At 40.5% G+C, this 21,499-nt stretch overlaps 1 protein-coding gene across 2 annotated transcripts in view; it reads right to left on the minus strand.

The window, feature by feature from the left end:
* Window positions 1–5,044: 5,044 nt before the first annotated feature.
* Window positions 5,045–21,499, minus strand: part of LOC140715148 (metal transporter CNNM2-like) — a 167,740-nt gene continuing 151,285 nt past the window's right edge. For both annotated transcript variants that reach the window (XM_073026926.1, XM_073026925.1), the window contains 2 exons: window positions 10,496–10,674; window positions 5,045–5,628 (listed from right to left, as the gene is read on the minus strand). In XM_073026926.1, coding sequence (XP_072883027.1) covers window positions 5,422–5,628; window positions 10,496–10,674 — 386 coding nt within the window. In that variant the 3' untranslated portion in view covers window positions 5,045–5,421. The remainder of the gene's footprint in view (window positions 5,629–10,495; window positions 10,675–21,499) is intronic.

Consider the following 21,499-nt stretch of genomic DNA (forward strand, 5'->3'; position numbering starts at 1 on the left):
TGCTTTTATATCTTCTACCAAAGTGCACACTTGTATGAGCATACAAGTACGATTTTGCAAATGCAGAATACTTATTCAGCTTGTCCACCATATCCTTGTCCTCCATTACTACCTCTCCAGCAGTCTGATATCTACTCTTGCCTCTCTTTTACTTTATGTATTTGAAAAAACTTTTGATATCCTTCTTTACTGCTATTGGCTAGCTTAACTTTGTATTCTATCTTTTCTTCAGGACTTTCCCAACACCATATTCGATCTGCCACTTCTTTGCCCATTCTCCTAATATGTCTAAGACTTTCTGTAGACTCTTACTTCCTCAGAACTGCCTGCTACTCCACCTATATCACAAAGCCACCAATTCCATCATCCAAGTCATTGACTTGAAAAAGAAGCCGTCTCAATACAGACCCTTGTGGGACACTACTCACCGGCAGCCAACCAGAAAACGTTCCCTTTATTCCCACACTTTGCCTCCTGCTAATCAGCCACTGCTTTATCCGTGCTAGAATCTTTCCTGCAATACCACGGGCTCATAACTTGTTAAGCAGTCTCATGTGTGGCACCTTGTCATAGGCCTTCTGAAAATCCAAAAACACAACATTCACCGGTTCTCCTTTGTCTATCTTGCTTCCTTCTTCAAAGAAATCCACCAGATTTGTCAGGCAATATTTTTCCCTTGAGGAAACCATGCTGACTACAGCCTATTTTATTATGTGCCCCTTAGTAACCCAAAATCACATCCTTAACAATCAGCTCAAACATCTTCCCAACCATCGAGGTCAGACTAATTGGCCTACAATTTCCTTTCTTCCACCTCTCTCCCTTCTTGAAGAGTGGAGTGATAATTGCAATTTTCCATTCCTCCAGACCCATGCTGGAATCTAGTGATTCTTGAAAGATCATTACCAATGCCTCCACAATCTCTTCAGCCACATTCGTGGTGGTCTAACTGACTCATCTACTTCAGACCTTTCAGTCTCCCAAGAACCTTCCCCATATTAATGCAACTTTACACACTTCTGCCACCCGACACTCTCAAATTTTTGGCTTACAGTTAGTTTCTTCCACAGTAAAGACTGATGCAAAATTCTATTCAGCTTGTCCACCATTCCCTTGTCCCTCATTACTACATCTTCAGCAGTCCAATTATCTACTCTCGCCTCTCTTTACCCGCTATGTATTTGAAGAGACTTTTGATATCCTTCTTTAATGCTATTTGCTAGCTTGTCTTCATATTTCATCTTTTCTTCATGACATTTTTAGTCTCAATCTTCTAACTTTCCACTAATTTTTGTTCTATTACATGCCTGCTCTTTGGCTTTGATTTCTTGTTGGCCACAATTGTATCATTTTGCCTTTAGCATACTTCTTCCTCTTTGGGATAAATATTCTGCACCTTCCAAATTGCTTCCAAATTCCAGCCATTGTTGCTCTGTCGTCATCCCTACCAGAGTTCTTTTCCAATCAATTTTAGCCAGCTCCTTGCTCATTCTTCTGTAATTTCCTATCTATTTATTCATTTACAGGATGTGGGCATCTCCAGCTAAGCCAGCATTTATTGCCCCATTCCTAGTTGCCCTTGAGAAGGCGGTGATGAGCTGCCATCTTCAACCGCTGCTGTCGCTGAGGTGTAGGGACACCCATAGTGCTGCTAGGGAAGAAATTCCACAATTTTGACCCATCGCCAATGAAGGATCGGCCAAATGTTTCCAAGTCAGGATGGTGAGTGACTTGGAGGGGGATTACCACGTGGTGGTGTTCCCAGGTATCTGCTGTTCTCGTCCTTCTAGATGGTAGTGGTCATGGGTCTGGAAGTCCACTATAACATTGATACATCTGATTTAGCTTTTCCTTCTCAAATTGCTGTCATGTTATGATCACTCTCCCCCTTTTTCCTTCTCAAATTGCTGTCATGTTATGATCACTCTCCCCCCTAAGCGTTCCTTTATCTCTGGTTCATTGCACAACGCCTAATCCAGAATAGCAACCACAAGCTGCTCTAAAAAGCCATCTCTTTAGGCATTCAGGAATTTTCCCTCTTAGGATCCAGCACCAACCTGATTTTCCCAATCTACCTGCATATTGACATCCCCCATGACTATTGTAACATTTCCCTTATGGCATACTTTATCTCCCATTGTAATTTGTAGACCACATCTTTAATACCGCTTGGGGGTCTGTATATAATTCTCATCAGGGTCTTCTTACCTTTGTAGTCCCTTAGCTCTTCCCACAATGATTCAACACTTCTGACCCTATGGCACCTTTCTAATGATTTAACTTTTTACCTTCAGAGCCATGCCACCCGCTTTGCCTTCCTGTCTGTCTTTTGATACAATGTGTATCCTTGGACGTTAAGCTCCCAGCTATAATCTTCCTTCAGCCACAATTCAGTGATCTCCATGTCGTACCTCCCAATCTGTAACTGTGCTACAGGTTCATCTACCTTACTCCATATACTGCACACATTCAAATATAACACCTTCAAGTCCTTTATTCACCGTTTTTGATTTGCCCACCTGCGACTCATCCTGCTGTGATTGAGTCTCTCAAAATACTTGAGTATTTTGTGTCACAGTTCAATACAAAATGCTACAATGTTTTCTCTTGTTCTGGGTATGTTTAAAAATTTACAAAAGTGCAGAGTTTGATTTGTAATTTTACACTCTGGAGATTAGCACAGGTTTTCAATCATTCCACAGTGATTATGCAGTAAAAACATTACATGTGTGACCACAATGAGGTATCATGTCCCCTTTCTGCTGCATCCTGTGGGGAGGACGGGTGTAGGTTGGGGAGCTTGATATTTTGTACAGATTTTACCCCTCATCTTTCTTGGCAATGAAGATTTTAAAATCATTGTTTAATCAATACTGCATACAGTTGCAATCTGTTATAGTCATGGGGCACTTCTCCTGTACACATTTTCATTCAACCACTCTGTGAAGACAATACTCAATCCCACAACATAGAATCTGACTGAAAACCACTTTGATTCTAAATCTCTTGAACTTTCCACCATTCAGATCAATTGCATTGAAATATTTCACAGTAGTTGTCAGGTGCAAACACAGGACAGAGCAGAGGTCTCAGATCTGTCTCTTGCACACAGCTATAATTCTAATAATGATGATTCTACTGGATCAGCACCATTCATTCCTTGGTTACAGGACTTGCAACATAGGGTCAGGAACCCATGGGGGACAGGAAGAGAGAGAGAGCACTGGCAGGGGTGGAGCCATGTCATAGCTGTGGCTACTCCACCTCCTTTCAACTGCACTCTGCTGCAACACATCACACACCCACACACACTTAAGAAATATAGGACCATGCTTATGGAATTCATTACCACAGACATCTGTGGAGGCCAAGTCAATGGGTATATTTAAAGCAGAAGTTGACAGGTTCTTGATTAGTAAAGGTGTTAAATGTCACAGGAGAATGGGGTTCAGCAGACACAATTGGCCAAATGGCTTAGTTCTGCTCCTATGTCTTGTTGTCTAAGCCACTCAACCCCTTCTGCTTTCTTTGGATTGCAGTGTGATCACCACTGATCACTAACTTCACACTACTTCCCATGACTCCTTTATTTTGACTCTTCCTGTGCGTACATTCCATGACCATTCCGCACCTCCTATCTGCCGCTTGTAGCAAGGGAAGATTGTCAACGACAGTTGAATGGTGTTCCAGACAAACTGGATAGCTCCTGGAGAAAAGAAACAGAGTGCACCTGAAATTTAAGAGAAGAATTAGTTGCACCTAGCACACCTCACTCATCTATATAGGTGTCTTTACCTGTGAGTTGTATATAATACACCAAAGGTCCTGTTTTCAAGCAACCCCAATGAACAGAGTCTTTGGTCCATTCTCATCCACTTACAAGTTTTCCAGTGTCGGCTGGCTTTGATTATGTACGGTTAAGGAAATGAGGGGTGAATACTGGCAGAATGGATTTAAAGAAGCGTCAATACTCCTTTGTTTACCTGCTATCCTAGATGAAAAACTGCTTGTTCCTAAGCATATCCTGATAATAATTCAGTGCCCATTTAATTATGAATCATTTCTTTATTAAAGTTATTCACTTTTGAAGTATAAAATGAGAAACTCCATTAACCAACTCCAGGCCAAGTTAATCGTTTTCCATTTCCATAATTAGCCCCATTAATGATTGCACAGGTTGTACCTGCTCTAAGGAAACCAAGACAGAGAGAGTGAAGAGGCACTCAATATGAAAAAACAAAACCGTAATGCATACTGAACTGAGAAATAACACAAAGGACAAAGTGGAATGAAAAATCATTTAGAATAAAACCATTTTAACCAAATGGAATGATAGAATCAGAATAAACAAAACAATGAAATCACAAAATATACAAATAAATCATATACAAAATAAATAGTCTGTAATCTACAAAGTCTTTACCATTGTTAATTATAAATGTCATTTAACTGACAATTTTATGAAACTTACACTTCATCCATAGATTTTTTGTGCTTAATATATACATAGTTATGAATACTGTAGTCAGAATACTTCACCTCAGAGTCAGTTTTGTACAATATAATACAAACTGCAATTTACTTGCAAATTTGATTGATTAAACAATATGTAATGATAGTCTATCTGCCATAAGAACACTTACAGTTACAGCCTTGTTTCTCAATTGTGAAAAACCCTTTTTTTTTACATTCGTCCATTGGTGGATTTGGCATATTTACCTGCTATGTAGACACGACTATATCTTCCAAAGGAGTTCTAGAGTCCATATATATTGGAGTGTTATTCACAGTTTGCATACAAGTGTTGAAATCAATTAAGTCAATGATGTTTTGTGCAAATGTGGAATCAAGTTTCCATTTTCAAGTTACAATTTAAATGCCCAGCAACCCCAACTCTTTTGGGATAGAATATGCAGTAACATCCCATTTAATGCAACGGATGTTTAAAATGTCAAACACCTACTAAATTAAGCTGGAGAAATGGAAGCATTTTCAAAATTCCGAACATTCACCTTCAATGACCATCATAAATCACACGCCATAATTTAAAACAAATTTTAGTCTCACACTTAATCTCAATGGGTCGTCATTTAAAAAAATACACATTTCTCTTCCCAGCCAGAATGTGGTGCTTTATACTACTTTCCAACATTTACCATTCTCCTTTTGTGCAAGGAAAATCAAAAGAAAACATGAAAATAAAGAAGGATAACAAGCCACCAGTGTGCAGAGGATCTGTCTGAATCTTGGCAGTTGTTTATAGTGTTCAACTCAACCACCTCTGTCATTCTTCGTTCACCTTCTTGTGCCGAGGCACATCTCTTTGGTCTCATGACAGTGGACATGTGTGCTTGCATGTGCCTGCATACACAACACAGCAGTTCTCAGAACAGTAAGCTAGTGAGCAGCTCTGTCGCTATGCTATATTTTGCCTTCATTGTGCATGCTATGATTTGACTTGTGAGTCACACAATTCTGCTCATTGAGTAGATTTGCTGTTTCATCAGGTAAGTGATCATGCATCTCATTTAAAGTCAATTCAATCTTAGTGTTTTCACTGTCTGACGACTGTGGAGTTTTATCCATGATGGATGCCATCAGGGCATTCTGATAATGCTGTCTTGTAATCTATAAATTGGAAAAAATGCAAAATAGATCTGAATATGTGTTTAAATACATACAATCTATTTATATTTTGAAGATACCTTTCCTCTCTTAAAAACATACCCGAGGATATTTCACTAATTGTCAGCAAAATTATAACTTCCATCTGTTGAGTCTTGTTTAAAAATGAATGCCCTAGAGGTTAAAAATGTGCATGAACAGGCTTAAACAATACAAAGTATAAACCAGGTGTTAAGAAAAAAATCAAATGCACATTTAAGTTACACAGGAGACAATTATAATATCACTCAGGGCTTAAAGAACTTATTATGTGAATAGAGATTATTCCAATCCCAGGGAAATACTAAAAGTGACAGTAATCTACATATTTGCTTCGTATTTTAAAGTACTTTTACTTCCTTGCAGCTTTGATCAAAGTTACAATGGTATGAAGTACCAACATTTCATAATAGTTGATCGCAGCAATTGAAAGTCTAAACTTAAACATTCTGATTTGAATTTGAGAAGTTGCTTAAGACATTAAAATTACCAGTCATGGAGATAAAGGGTTACAAACAGCAGATAATCTGCAGATACTGGAAATCCAAAGCAACACACCGAAGAGAAGGTGGAGGGATTTCCCGGTGGCCATCCATTTCAATTCTATTTCTCATTCCGACATGTCAATACATGGTCTCCTCTATTGCTAGGATGAAGACACACTCAGGCTGGAGAAGGAACATCTTATATTTCATCTGGGAACCCTCCAACCTGATGGCATGAACATTGATTTCCACAGCTTCCAGTAATGGCCCCCTTTCACCATTTCCCATCCACTTTTTTCTCACCTTATCTCCTTGCCTGCCCATCCCCTCCCTCTGGTGCTCCTCCCCCTTCCCTTTCTTCCATGGTCTTCTGTCTTCTCCTATCAGATTCCCCTTTCTCCAGCCTTTACCTCTTCCACCAATCAACTTCTCAGCTCTTTACTTCAACTCCTCGCCCCTCTCCTAGCTTCATCTATCACCTGCCATCTTGTACTTCTCCTGTCCCTCCCTCCCTCCCTCACCTTCTTATTCTGAACCTTCTCCCCTTCCTTTACAGTCCTGATGAAGAGTCTTGGCCTGAAGAGCTGATAGTTCACTCTTTTCCATAGATGCTGCCTGGACTGCTGAGTTCCTACAGCATTTTGTGTGTGTTGGAACAGAGATAAAGGGATTCAGCCATTTAACCTTCAAAATGTATAAAGACCATCCTTTAAAAAAAAATTGCTGCAGCAGTTCATTGTTTGAGAAACGCCAGAAAAATAGCCTCTCCTTAAATGCTTCCACAATTGATTTGAATAGAATGGTGAAAAAACATCAACCTTTGTTTGGTGCCTTATTTTTGTGCATTAGATTTTGTAAATCTATAAGATGACTGATTTAAAAGTTCAATGAAGGCTTCATGGGTCTTACAAGAGTTTTGGTCTCTAAAAGCAGATGTTGGATCTGATCAGCCTGTGTAACAGTGTGACAGAGGCATAAACCTAGTTCAAACAGACTGTTCACTTTATCAGATAAACAATAAAGAACTGAGCAACTAGTTGGAGGAAATCACACACAAGAGAAAATCTGCAGGTGCTGGAAATTTGAGCAACACACACAAAATACTGGAGGAACACAGCAAGCTAGGCACCTATGGAAAAAAGTATAGTTGATGTTTCAGGCCGAGACGCTTCGGCAGGACTGGAGGAAAAAACCTGAGGAGTAGATTTAAACGGAAGTGAGGGGGGAGAGAGAAACACCAGGTAATAGGTGAAACCTGGATGGGGAAGGATCAAGCAAAGAGCTGGGAAGTTGATTGGTGAAAGAGACAGAAGGCCATGGAAGAAAGAAAAAGGGGGGAGGAGCACCAGAGGGAGGCGATGGGTGGGCAAGGAGATAAGGCCAAGAGAGGGAAAAGGGAAGGGAAATAGTAAGGGGGTGAGGTGGGGGGGCATTACCAGAAGTTTGAGAAATTGATGTTCAAACCAAGGTTGGAGGCTACCCAAACAGAATATAAGGTGTTGATTCTCCAAGCTAAGTGTGGCCTTATCAGGACAATGAAGGAGGCCATGGTTGGACATATCCGAATGGGCATGGGAAGTGGAATTAAAATGGACGGCCACTGGGAGATCCCCACTTGTTCAGCAGACGGACCATAGATGCTTGGCGAAGTGGTCTCCCAATCTATGTTGGGTCTCACCGATATACAGGAGCACCAAACACAGTAAACAACCCTAACAGACTCACAGGTGAAGTGTCACCTCACCTGGAAGGACTATTTTGGTCCCTGAATGGTAGTGAGGGAGATGGTGTAGGGGCAGGTGTAGCACCTGTTCCGCTTGCAAGGGTAAGTGCCAGGAGGGAGATCAGTGGTGACAAGGGAGTTGCATAGGGAGTGATCCCTGTGGAAAGCAGAAAATGAGGGGGTTGAAGGAAGAGAGAAGATGTGCTTGGTGGTGGGATCCAGTTGGAGGTGGCAGAAGTTTTGGAGCATTATGTGCTGGATGTGGAGGCTGGTGGGGTGGTAGGTGAGGACAAAAGGATCCCTATCCCTGGGAGGGTGGCGGGAAGATGGGGTAAGAGCAGAAGTGCATGAAATGGAAGAGATACAGTTCAGGGCAGCGTTGATGGTAGAGGAAGGAAAGCCCCTTTCTTTGAAAAAGGAGGACATCTCCTTCATTCTAGAATGAAAAGCCTCATCCTGAGAGCAGATGTGGCGGAGACAGAGGAATTGAGAGAAGGGGGTGGTGTTTTTACAGGTAGCAGGGTGGGACGAGGTATAGTCCAAGTAGCTGTGAGAGTCCATGGGTTTGTAATAGACATTGGTGGATAAGCTATCTCCAGAGAGAGAGAGAGAGAGAGAGAGAGAGACAGTGAGATCGAGAAAGTGAAGGGAGGAGTCAGAAATGGACCTGGTGAATTTGAGGGCAGGGTGGAAGTTGGAAGCAAAGTGAGTGAAGTCGACGAGTTCAGCACAGGATGAGGAAGCAGCACCAATGCAGTCATTAACGTAGTGTAGGAAAAGTGCAGGTCGGTCACCAGCATAGGCTTGGAGTCAACAAACCGGCAAGCAGGCACCCATGCGAGTGCCCTTGGTTATCTCTTTTGTTGAAGGAAGTGGGAGGCGTCAAAGGAGAAATTATTGGAGTGAGGGAGGACAAGTTCCACTAGGTGGAGGAGGGGAACTGGTTAGGTTTGGTGCCCAGAAAAAAAAATTAAGACCTTTGAGGCCTTCCTGGTGGAAGATGGAGGTGTATAGGGACTAGACATCGATAGTAAAAATTAGATATTGTGGGCCAGGGAACTTGAAATCCTTGAAAAGATCAAGAGTGTGTGAGGTGTCATGGATGTAGGTAGGAAGGGACTGAACGAGGGGGATAAAACAAAGTTGAGGTATGCTGATATGTGTTCGGTGGGGCAGGAACAAGCTGGACAAACAGGTTTGTGGATCTTGGGTAGGAGGTAGAAATGGAAGGTGCGCTGTATGGGAGCTATGAAGTTGATGGTAGTGGATGGGAGATCCCTGAGTCAATAAGGTTGATGATGGTATGGGTGACAATGGCCTGGTGTTCCTTAGCGTGGTCCTGTTCAAGGGGGAAGAAAGAGGAAGTGTCTGGAAGTTGGCACCGGCCTCAGCAAGGCAGAGGTCAGTACGCTAGACTACTACAGCACCTCCCTTCCTCCCTTATCTGCAGGTTTGATGATGAGATAGGATTGATGCAGAAGGAGTGGAGAGCCAAGCGTTTGGAAGGAGTGAGGTTAAAATAGGGGACAGGAGTGTTAAAGTCTAAACGGTTAATGTCCCATTGGCAGTTGGCAATGAAAAGGTCCAGAGCAGGCAGAAGACCAGAGCTGGGTATCCAGAAAGAGGAGGAGGTTTGAAGATGGGAAGAAGGGGTTTTCAGTGTGGGGTGGGGAGTCCTTTCCAAAGAAATAGGCTTGAAGATGGAGGTTGCAGAATAAGAGCTCAATAAGCTCAATAAGTGTGGGCGCGGAACTCACTGAGGTGTGGGTACAGGGGGACAAAGGTGAGGCTCTTACTGAGGACAGAACGTTCTGCCTCAGAGGGGAAGGTTGAAGGAAATGGTGAAAACCCGGCACAGATGAGAGCTGGGATCGGAGCAGGCAAGGGGGCTGGCATTGTCTAAGAGGAAGGGTTAGGGAGGGGGGAGGGCTTCAGGGATGGTGGGGCAAGAGGAAGATGGAGTCTCCGAGGCCTCAAGAGCTGGTGGTGGGACTTAAGAGATATGGGATTGCTGAGTGGCAATGGGGGGAGGGGAGATGGAAGTTCCAGTGGCGATGCATGAAGACCTGGCTTGGAGGTCAAGGTTGGAGTTTGATGTTGTGCAATTGGCATTTTGGAGGTGTCCGAGGTCATTGGAACCCACTTTGATAGTGGAGGAGTCTGGGATTATAATCTGTTCTGGATTGTTAGAGCCGTTGAGGTCAGCAGCAGGGATCACAGTCTGGAGACATCCAGGCCTGCCAGCATTGGAGTCAGCAGGTACAGCAGGTAAATAGGTAATCTTCCGATCCTTGCAAGACTTGAGAAAGTCGAAGAACCGGCAACTGAAAGCATGGATCTGGTGGAGGATAAAGAAGCATACAGGTTCATTTCAGCCAGTGGAGAGAGAATCCAAGAGTTGTGATAGGGACACCAGGTACCAAGTGTTTCGACCTGAAATGTCAACTGTACTTTATTTTTCGATAGATGCTGCCTGGCCTCCAGCATCTTGTGTTGAGGGAAGCACAACTTATTTTTGCAAAAGAAAAGTAACTTGAATTGTAAGATGCAAGAAGACCATTTGATTTTGTTACTATGCATTTTTCATAAATGACAATAAAACAATGAAAGTATGCGGCCTCACCTTTACAAATTGTAAGTCAGTCAGAGCACGCACTGAATAGTCTGGAACATACATTTGTAGCAATGAATTTAGTTGACTGTTGTTACTCCCTATCTGCGATGCTATTGAATCAATCCGATCGCCCCGGTTCAGTGAATCAGAATGGTTTAAGCCACATGTTCGAGGTGGAGAACGATTATCTAAGCAAAGAGAAAACAAGACTGAAAAATTGAAATGTCTAGTACATTTTTGATGTATACAGTGATTTACGCTTTTGTGGGATCTTGACTTCAGCATTTCTGACCTTATGAGTAGTCTATAGGAATTTACTGTCAGTTTTCCCTTTAATAACAAGATTTAACGATTAAATTTATGTGCCTGTCCAAATGCTTCTTAAATGTTGACTTTTATTTTAGAGACAGAGCAAGGTAACAGCAAGACTACACTGTCCAATTACAACCATGACCAATTAACCCGTACACCTTTGGGAACGTGAGAGGAAACCCACAGGGTACAAACTCATTACAAGCAGCAGTGGAATTGAACCCGGGTCGCTGGTGCTATAATAGTTAGCGGTTATAACTTAACATTACTGTACTGCCCCACTAGGCAATTCTCTAGCCACTACCACTGTGTAAAAAAATCCCTCATAAATACCCTTCCCCTTTCACATTCATCTTAAACTGAGCAGTATTTGTCATTTCCACTCTGGAAAAAAGATTTGACCCACTCTATCTTTGCTCTCATAATTTTATACATTTCTATCAGGACACCCCTCAACTTCCTAAGTTCCAGAAAACACAATCCAAGTTCGTCTATCCTTTCGCTGGAGCTAATACTCTCTAATCATTGTAATATGGGAACAAAGTCAAAAAGGATGATGAATACAGGACTGAAGTTATTATATTTGAATGCAAGTACTATATGGAATAATGTAGATACTCTTGTAGCACAGATAGAAATTGGCAGGTACGAACTTGTGGGCTTCAGATCATTTTTCAAGAGAGTGAACCCTTGCAGACAACAGACCTTGATGGGGTATCTGTGCCAATTAACTGCCAACCATCTCTTGTTCCTACAACTGTAAGTTCCCATCTGACTTAAAAGAGCAACAATCAACCAAGAGCTGAGTGAGCTGCCTTAATGACCATCATCCAGTGGCACTCATGTCTATGGTGATGAAGTGCTTTGAGAGATTGATTGTGGCTAGAATCAACTCCTGCCTCAGCGAGGATCTAGACTCAACTGCAATTTGCCTACTGCCATAATAGGTCTACAGCAGATGTGATCTCATTGGCTCACCTAGACAATACTAATACCTATGTCAGGCTGCTGTTTATTGACTACAGCTCAGCGTTTAACAATTATTCCTATAGATCTGATCAAAAAGCTCTAAAACCTGGGCCTCTATACCTCCCTCAGCATCTGGATCTTCAACTTCCTCACCGGAGACTACAGTCTATGCAGATTGGAAATAACATCTCCATCTCAGATGATCAACACAGGTACAGCACAGGAATATGTACTTAGCCCACTGCTTTACTCTCTCTAGGCATAGCTCAAATGTCATTTACAAACTTGTTGGTTTGCACTCAACATCAGTAGGACCAAAGAATTGATTGTGGACTTCAGAAAGGGTACGATAAGGGAACACACATCAGTCTTCATAGACGGATCAGAAGTGAAAAGTGTGATCAATTTCAAGTTCCTGGGATCAACATCTCTGAGGATCTATCCTGGGCCCAACATATTGTTAGAGTTGATGGCACAATACTGGTTATAGTTCATTACAAGGTTGAGGAAATTTGATACGTCCAGATAACCATATAACAATTACAGCACGGAAACAGGCCATCTCGGCCCTTCTAGTCCATGTTGAACGCTTACTCTCACCTAGTCCCATTGGCCCGCACTCGGCCCATAACCCTCCATTCCTTTCCTGTCCACAAACCTATCCAATTTTACTTTAAATGACAATACCGAACCTGCCCTTACCACTTCTGCTGGAAGCTCATTCCACACAGCTACCACTCTCTAAGTAAAGAAGTTCCCCCTCGTGTTACCCCTAAACTTTTGCCCCCTAACTCTCAACTCATGTCTTCTTGTTTGAATCTCCCCTACTCTCAATGGAAAAAGCCTATCCACGTCAACTCTATCTATCCCCTCATAGTTTTAAATACCTCTATCAAGTCCCCCCTCAACTTCCTACGCTCCAAAGAATAAAGACCTAACTTGTTCAACCTTTCCCTGTAACTTAGATGCTGAAACCCAGGTACGATTCTAGTAAATCTTCTCTGTGCTCTCTCTATTTTGTTGACATCTTTCCTATAATTTGGTGACCAGAACTGTACACAATACTCCAAATTCAGCCTTACCAATGCCTTATACAATTTTAACATTACATCCCAACTCCTATACTTAATGCTCTGATTTATAAATGCCAGCATACCAAAAGCTTTCTTCACCACCCTATCCACATGAGATTCCACCTTCAGGGAATCTAGTTATCATTATTCCTAGATCACTCTGTTCTACTGCATACTTCAATGCCCTACCATTTACCATGTATGTCCTATTTGGATTATTCCTACCAAAATGTAGCACCTCACACTTATCAGCATTAAACTCCATCTGCCATCGTTCAGCCCACTTTTCTAACTGGCCTAAATCTCTCGCCAAGCTTTGAAAACCTACTTCATTATCCACAACACCACCTACCCTAGTATCATCTGCATAATTACTAATCCAATTTATCATCCCATCATCCAGATCATTAATGTAAATGACAAACAGCACTGGACCCAGTACAGATCCCTGAGGCTCACCACTAGTCACCGGCCTCCAACCTGACAGTTATCCACCACTACTCTCTGGCATCTCCCATCCAGCCACTGTTGAATCCATTTTACTATTTCAATATTAATACCTAACGATTGAACCTTCCTAACTAACCTTCCATGGGGAACCTTGTCAAAGGCCTTACTGAAGTCCATATAGACACCATCCACTGCTTTACCCTCAACTTTCCTCGTAACCTCTTCAAAAAATTCAATAAGATTTGTCAAACATGACCTTCCACGCACAAATCCATGCTGACTGTTCCTAATCAGACCCTGTCTATCCAGATAATTATATATATCATCTCTAAGAATACTTTCCATTAATTTACCCACCACTGATGTCAAACTGACAGGCCTATAATTGCTAGGTTTACTCTTCGAACCCTTTTTAAACAATGGAACCACATGAGCAATACACCAATCCTCCAGCACCATCCCCATTTCTAATGACATTTATAAAATTTCTCTTTTTAAAATTTTTTAAAATTGAATTTTCAATGATTACAGAAGAAAAAAAGTTATCAACCCTTCCCCCCTCCCCCCCCAAACAGATCCCTATAGAAAGAAAGAAAAAGAAAGAGAAGAAGAAAGAAAAAAAAAAGAAAGAATGCCTGGATATCAAAAGATCCCCATATGCTCCACGGCGTTCATAATAACTTTAGTATATATATTTATTTCTTTCCCCAAATAACCAATAGTTTTGTCTTCAGAGCATCTATATATTTAATCCTGTCTTTTGTAAATAAGGGCGCCAAATTTTCAGAAATGTTTCATATTTATCTCTTAAATTATAAGTAATTTTTTCAAGTGGAATACAGCTGAAGATTTCGTTCTTCCAACGGTCTATACTTAAGTATGAATCCGATTTCCAAGTAAATGCAATAGCCTTTTTGGCTACTGCCAATGCAATTTTTATGAATTCTTTCTGATATTTATTCAGTTTGGGTTTGGTTTTATCCCTTTGATATCACCCTTCGATATCTTTTTTGTTATTTCCAATTAAGGGCTTATTTAAGAGATAAATTGGGTCAAACAATGTTATTGCCGAAACCTAGTGAAATAGAAACTTTAATTCAAAAAGGAAAAATTAAAAAAATTATCTCTTGTATGTATAGTTTGATTCAAAAACAGGCAATTAAACAAGGAATTCATAAGACAAAAATGGGAAATTGATTTGAATATTAAAATTGAAGAAACAAGTTGGTCAAGACTATCTCTTGACAGTATGACAAATACAACAAATGTCTGGTTAAGATTAGTGCAATATAACTTTTTACATCAATTATATATTACACCACAAAAAATAAATAAATTAAACCCAAATTTATCTGACCAATGTTTTCGATGTAATCAAGAAATTGGTACTTTTTTACATTCTACTTGGTCTTGTTCCAAAATTCAACCTTATTGGAACACAACTTCCACATAACCCAATATTATTTTTATTTATAATATTTCTGTCAGAGTTCCTGCTATTTCTACACTAACTTCCCTCAAGGTCCTAGGGAATATCCTGTCAGGACCCAGAGATTTATCCACTTTTATATTCCTTATAAGCGTCAGTACTTCCTCCTCTTTAATTGTCATAGTTTCCATAACTTCCCTACTTGTTTCCCTTACCTTACACAATTCAATATCCTTCTCCTTAGTGAATACCAAAGAAATCGTTCAAAATCTCTCCCATCTCTTTCGGCTCCACACATAGCTGTCCACTCTGATTCTCTAAGGGACCAATTTTATCCCTCACTATCCTTTTGCTATTAATATAACTGTAGAAACCCTTCGGATTTATTTTCACCTTACTTGCCAAAACAACCTCGTATCTTCTTTTAGCTTTTCTAATTTCTTTAAGATTCTTCTTACATTCTTTATATTCCTCGAGCATCTCATTTACTCCATGCTGCCTATATTTATTGTAGATATCTCTCTTTTTCCTAACCAAGTTTCCAATATCCCTTGAAAACCATGGCTCTCTCAAACTTTTAACCTTTCCTTTCAACCTAACAGGAACATAAAGATTCTGTACCCTCAAAATTTCACCTTTAAATGACCTCCATTCCTCTATTACATCCTTCCCATAAAACAAACTATCCCAATCCACTCCTTCTAAATCCTTTTGCATCTCCTCAAAGTTAGCCTTTCAAAGACACTCGCAAATTTCTACAGAGGTACCCTGGAGAGCATTCTAACTGGCTGCATCACAATCTAGTATGGGGCCGGGGAGCACTGCACAGGACTGAAGTACACTGTAAAAAGTTGTAAACTCAGTCAGTTCCATCATGAGCACAATCCTCTGTTGCATCCAGAACACTTTCAAGAAGCGATGGCTTAAAAAGGCGGTCTTCATCAATAAAGACCCCAATCACCCAGTAGATACCCTCTTCTCAGTGCTGCCATCAGGGAGGAGGTACAAGGTCCTGAAGGCACACACTCAACAATCTTGGAACAGCTTCTTCCCCTCTGCCATCAGATTTCTGAATGAACATAGAACCCACGAACACTATCTCATTACTTTTTTTGCACTACTTATTTAACGTTACATATTATTACTGTAATTCACAGTTTTTATTATGTATTGAATGTATTGTACTGAATGTATTGCTGTTATGTAATAACAAATTTCATGACAATTGCTGGTGATATTTAACACGATTCTGATTACTGAGTCTTGCTGAAAAAAGATGATAGTTGGGAGCTTAACATCCAAGGATACACACTGCATTGAAATGACAAGCACGTAGTCAGAGTGGCAGAGTGACTCTGTTGGTAAAAAAAAATACCAAGTCCTTGGAAAAAAGTTTGGAAGATTTGCTAATCTGCCCATATTTTCATCCAAATAGAACAGTACAGCATAATATAGTCTCTTCAGCCCACAATATTGTGCCAACATTTTAACCTATTCCCTGATCGATCTAACCCATCCCTCCTATATAACACATAAACCTCCACTTTTTTTTTCCATCCATGTGCCTATCAGTCTCTAAATGTCCCTACTGTATCAAACTCTACCCCCACTTCCAGCAGCATATCCAATGCTCTCACCACACTGTGTAAAAGAAAACTACTTCTGACACCTCCCCTAAATTTTTCTCCATTCACCTTAAAAGGATGTCTTCTGCTTTTACCATTATAACCTGGGAAAATGCCAGCAGCCCACTCAGTCGATGCTCTCATATTCATATGCCTTTATCAAGTCGCCTCTCATCCTCCTTCACTCCAAAGAGAAAAACCCTATCTCGGTCAACATTTCCTCACAAAACATGTTCTCTAATCCAGGCAGCATCTTGGTAAGTCTCCTTTGCACCTTCTCTAAAGTTTCCACATTCTTCCTATAATGTGGTGAAAAGAATTGAATGCAATACTCCAGGTGTGGTCTTACCGGAGTTTTACAGAGCTGTAACATTACCTTGTGGCTCATGAACTCAATTTCCTGACTAGCAAAGGCCAGCAAATCATATACCATAACTCCATCAACTTGCACAGAAACTTTAAGGGATCTATAGACTTAAACCCCAAGAACCCTCTGCTCTTCCACAGTAATCTTATATTCTGCCTTTAAGATTAACCTTACAAAGTGAACCACTTCACACTCTACCAGACAAAACTCCATTTTCCACTTCTCAGCCCAGGACTGTATTTAATCAGTTCATGCCAGGGTGTAAACTCTTATAGCCTCCTACTCTCTCTACAACACCTCCGATCTTCATGTCATCTGCAAACCTATGAAACCACCCTTCCACTTCCACATTCAAGTCATTTATAAAAAACATAAAGAACAGGGATCCCAGAACAGATCCCTGTGAAACATCACTAGTTATCAACAGGCAAGCAGAATGTAGTCCATAATCACTGATATCATGATCTTATAGATCAAATGTTTACTGCTTAATGAATCAGGTATCATGTTATATGAAATTAATTAGCTTAATCAGTTTATTACTTTCATGGATTATATAGATCATTTTAATTGGTTCTTTGGAATGAAATATAAAGAAAACAATTTCTGCGGATTCAATGTTGAATATATTTCACTGTTATCCATTTAAGTAGTGAAGAACGGTATTTGAAATTCATTACTGGATAATGTAGTGAGTAAATGATACAACAAATGAAGGTCACCTCATATTCTTAAGTCAGGAATTTTGAAAATTTCTGGAATGTAGATCATAATGCAGGACTCGATAAATTTTAGAGGTTCCATAGTTACTTGTGTATGAGGTCATGTGAAACATATCATGTGAACCTTAAACTCTTGTGTGTTATCACAAAGCACAGCATCCTGTAAGAGTATAGAGAGCATAGTGCACCACCCAAAACACTAAAAAATCTTTCTCTGTTTTTATAGTTGGATCCAATTAAGGAAGCTGTTTTGAGTTAAACATACACTAAAGCCATCTGTAAGTTTCAGAAACAAAACATCATCCACAATTGTTTTGAAAAACTGTTTAATGCATGATTTTCATCACTTTATCTGAATTTGTAATCTTGAAGCACAGGTTTATTGTACTGAACAATTCTATGGCTCATTTTGTTTAAGCTGGATAACATAATTGTCCCCAAAAGTATTTTTTCCTCTTACACCTCTAATTGGTCCACCTCCAATAACAGCCTGTAGATATACAAGACATTCTGAACTGTGGAGTATAATCAGCTCCCCCCTCCCCAAGACATTTTATATGCCAAATGAACTTTGCTGATAATGTATTTTTAAAAACTGGCATGGACTCTAAACTACTTCAGCCATTTAAACCTTGAGAAACTAATATTATTGGGTGCTCTTTCATGAAATGCACGAAGATATACTGGTGGTACAAGTAAGATGCTGGCCAAATGGTGTGCCAGCCATTATTTCAAGAATGTTTGAGGATAACACTACGATGTCTTAATACAAAAAAAGCCCTTAAGGCCATAAAAACATAGGAGCAAATTAGGCCATTCGGCTCATCAAGCCTGCTCCACCATTCTATCATAGTTGATCTATTACCCCTCTCAATCCTATTCTGCTGCCTTCTCCCTGTAATCTTGATGCTCTGGCTATCAATCTCCCCTTTAAATATGCTAAATGACTTGACATCTAGAGCCGCATGTGGCAATGAATTATACTACCATCTGGCTTTAGAAATACCTTCACATCTCTGTCCTAAGTGGACATCCTTCTATTCTAAGGCTTGCCCTCTGGTCCTAGATTCGCCCACTAAAGGAAAACTCCTCTCCACATCCACACTGTCTAGGTCTTTAAATACAAAAGTTAAAGGCAGAGTTAAGAGCAAGAATAGATGTAGACCAATGAAGGAGATTGCTAATAAAACATTATTAACATTTTTAAAGAAGTGCTCTCTGAAATTTTATGGAGGTAGAAAGTATTTTTTGAAACTGCTGACATTGCAAGGGTTAATACAATGAAGAGTCTGAATATGGTGATGTGAACACAAATACCATTATAGGATGCAAAACAAAGTCTTTCCATCCCATATATGGTCCAACTTTTCCACATGTCATTCTATGTCAAATTCCAGTAACCATCTTCCAAAATACTCTGGAAATGCACAATTTAATTTTCCATGAGTAAACTTAAAATGTATACATTATGTTAAAATTCTCAGACAGGGGACTTGTCATAACAATTTCAGGCATTTCTACTATTTCCATAGCAAAGCTAGTGGATTTCCTTCCATTTCCGAACTACAGGAATGAAGAGAAAATGAAGATTAGCGTGACTTGAATTCTGTCAGACCATAAGATATAGGAGCCAAAATCAGGCCATTTGGCCCATCATGTCTGCTCCACCATTTCATTATGGCTGATCCATTTCCCTCTCAGCTATAATCTCCTGCGTTCTCCTTGTATCTCTTCATACCATCACTAATCAAGAATCTATTAACCTCTGTCTAAATATACCCAATGACCTGGCCTTCACAGCCACTGTGGCATCAAAATCCACAGATTCATCACCCTGAGGCTAAAGAAATTTCTCCTCATCTCTGTTCTAAATAGATGTCCTCTATTATGAAGCTGTGTCCTCTGGTTTTAAAACTACCCCATAATAGCAAACATCCTCTCTACATCCACTCTGTTGAGGCCTTTCAACATTCAAAGGGTTTCAATGAGATCTCTCCTTATTTTTCTCAATTCCACTGAGGCTCAGAGCTGCCAAACACTCCTCATCTAAGGAGCCTTTCAATCTGATATTATTTTCATGAACCTCCATTGAACCCCCTCCAGTTTCAGCACATCCTTTCTTAGATAAGGGGCACAAAACTGCTCTCAATACTCCAATTAAGGCATCTCTGGTGCCTTATAAAGCCTCAATATTACATCTTCACTTTTATATTCTAGTCCTCTCGAAATGATTGCTAACATTGCATTTGCCTTACTCAACACTGACTCAATCTGCAAATTAACCTTTCGGGAATCTTGTACAAGGACACCCAAGCTCCTTTGCACCTCTGGTTTTGAATTTTCTCTCCATTTAGAAAATAGTCTACCCTTTTATTTCTTCTACCTAAGTGCATGACCATACACTTCCCGACACTGTATCCCATCTGCCACTTCTTTGACCATTCTCCTAATGTCTCTTTGCTTCCTCTACACCACCTGCCCCTCCACCTATCTTCATATTGTCTGCAAACTTGACCATAAAGCCATCTATTCCATCATCCAAATCACTGACAAATAACGTTAAGATCCATCCAAGCCTACAGCTAAAATTGACTGTAAAAGCTTTTATAGATATGTGAAAAGAAAAAGATTGGTCAAGACAAATGTAGGTCCCTTACAGTCAGAAACAGGTGAATTGATCATAGGGAACAAGGTCATGGCAGACCAATTGAATAACTACTTTGGTTCTGTCTTCACTAAGGAGGACATAAATAATCTTCCAGAAATAGCAGGGGACCGAGGGTCTAGTGAAATGGAGGAACTGAGGGAAATACGTGTTAGTAGGGAAGTGGTGTTAGGTAAATTGAAGGGATTAAAGGCAGATGGTCTACATTCCAGAGTGCTTAAGGAAGTAGCCCAAGAAATAGTGGCTGCATTAGTGATAATTTTTCAAAACTCCTTAGATTCTGGATTAGTTCCTGAGGATTGGAGGGTGGCTAATGTAACCCCACTTTTTAAAAAAGGAGGGAGAGAAAAACCGGGGAATTATAGGCCGGTTAGTCTGACATCGGTGGTGGGGAAAATGCTAGAGTCGGTTATCAAAGATGTGACAACAGCACATTTGGAAAGAGGTGAAATCATCGGACAAAGTCAGCATGGATTTGTGAAAGGAAAATCATGTCTGGCGAATCTTATAGAATTTTTTGAAGATGTAACTAGTAGAGTGGATAGGGGAGAGCCAGTAGATGTGGTATATTTAGATTTTCAAAAGGCTTTTGACAAGGTCCCACACAGGAGATTAGTGTGCAAACTTAAAGCACACGGTATTGGGGGTATGGTATTGATGTGGATAGAGAATTGGTTGGCAGACAGGAAGCAAAGAGTGGGAGTAAACGGGACCTTTTCAGAATGGCAGGCAGTGACTAGTGGGGTACCGCAAGGCTCAGCGCTGGGACCCCAGTTGTTTACAATATATATTAATGATTTAGATGAGTGAATTAAATGCAGCATCTCCAAGTTTGCGGATGACATGAAGCTGGGCGGCAGTGTTAGCTGTGAGGAGGATGCTAAGTGGATGCAGGTTGACTTGAATAGGTTAGGTGAGTGGGCAAATTCATGGCAGATGCAATTTAATGTGGATAAATGTGAGGTTATCCACTTTGGTTGCAAGAACAGGAAAACAAATTATTATCTGAACGGTGGCCGATTAGGAAAAGGGGAGGTGCAACGAGACCTGGGTGTCATTGTACACCAGTCATTGAAGGTGGGCATGCAGGTACAGCAGGCGGTGAAAAAGGCAAATGGTATGTTGGCATTCGTAGCTAAAGGATTTGAGTACAGGAGCAGGGAGGTTCTACTGCAGTTGTACAAGGCCTTGGTGAGACCGCACCTAGAATATTGTGTGCAGTTTTGGTCCCCTAATCTGAGGAAAGACATTCTTGCCATAGAGGGAGTACAAAGAAGGTTCACCAGATTGATTCCTGGGATGGCAAGACTTTCATATGAAGGATGACTGGATCGACTAGGCTTATACTCACTGGAATTTAGAAGATTGAGGGGGGATCTTATTGAAACGTATAAAATTCTA

The sequence above is a fragment of the Hemitrygon akajei genome, chromosome 23 (genome assembly GCF_048418815.1).
Source record: "Hemitrygon akajei chromosome 23, sHemAka1.3, whole genome shotgun sequence".
Lineage (NCBI taxonomy): Eukaryota > Metazoa > Chordata > Chondrichthyes > Myliobatiformes > Dasyatidae > Hemitrygon > Hemitrygon akajei.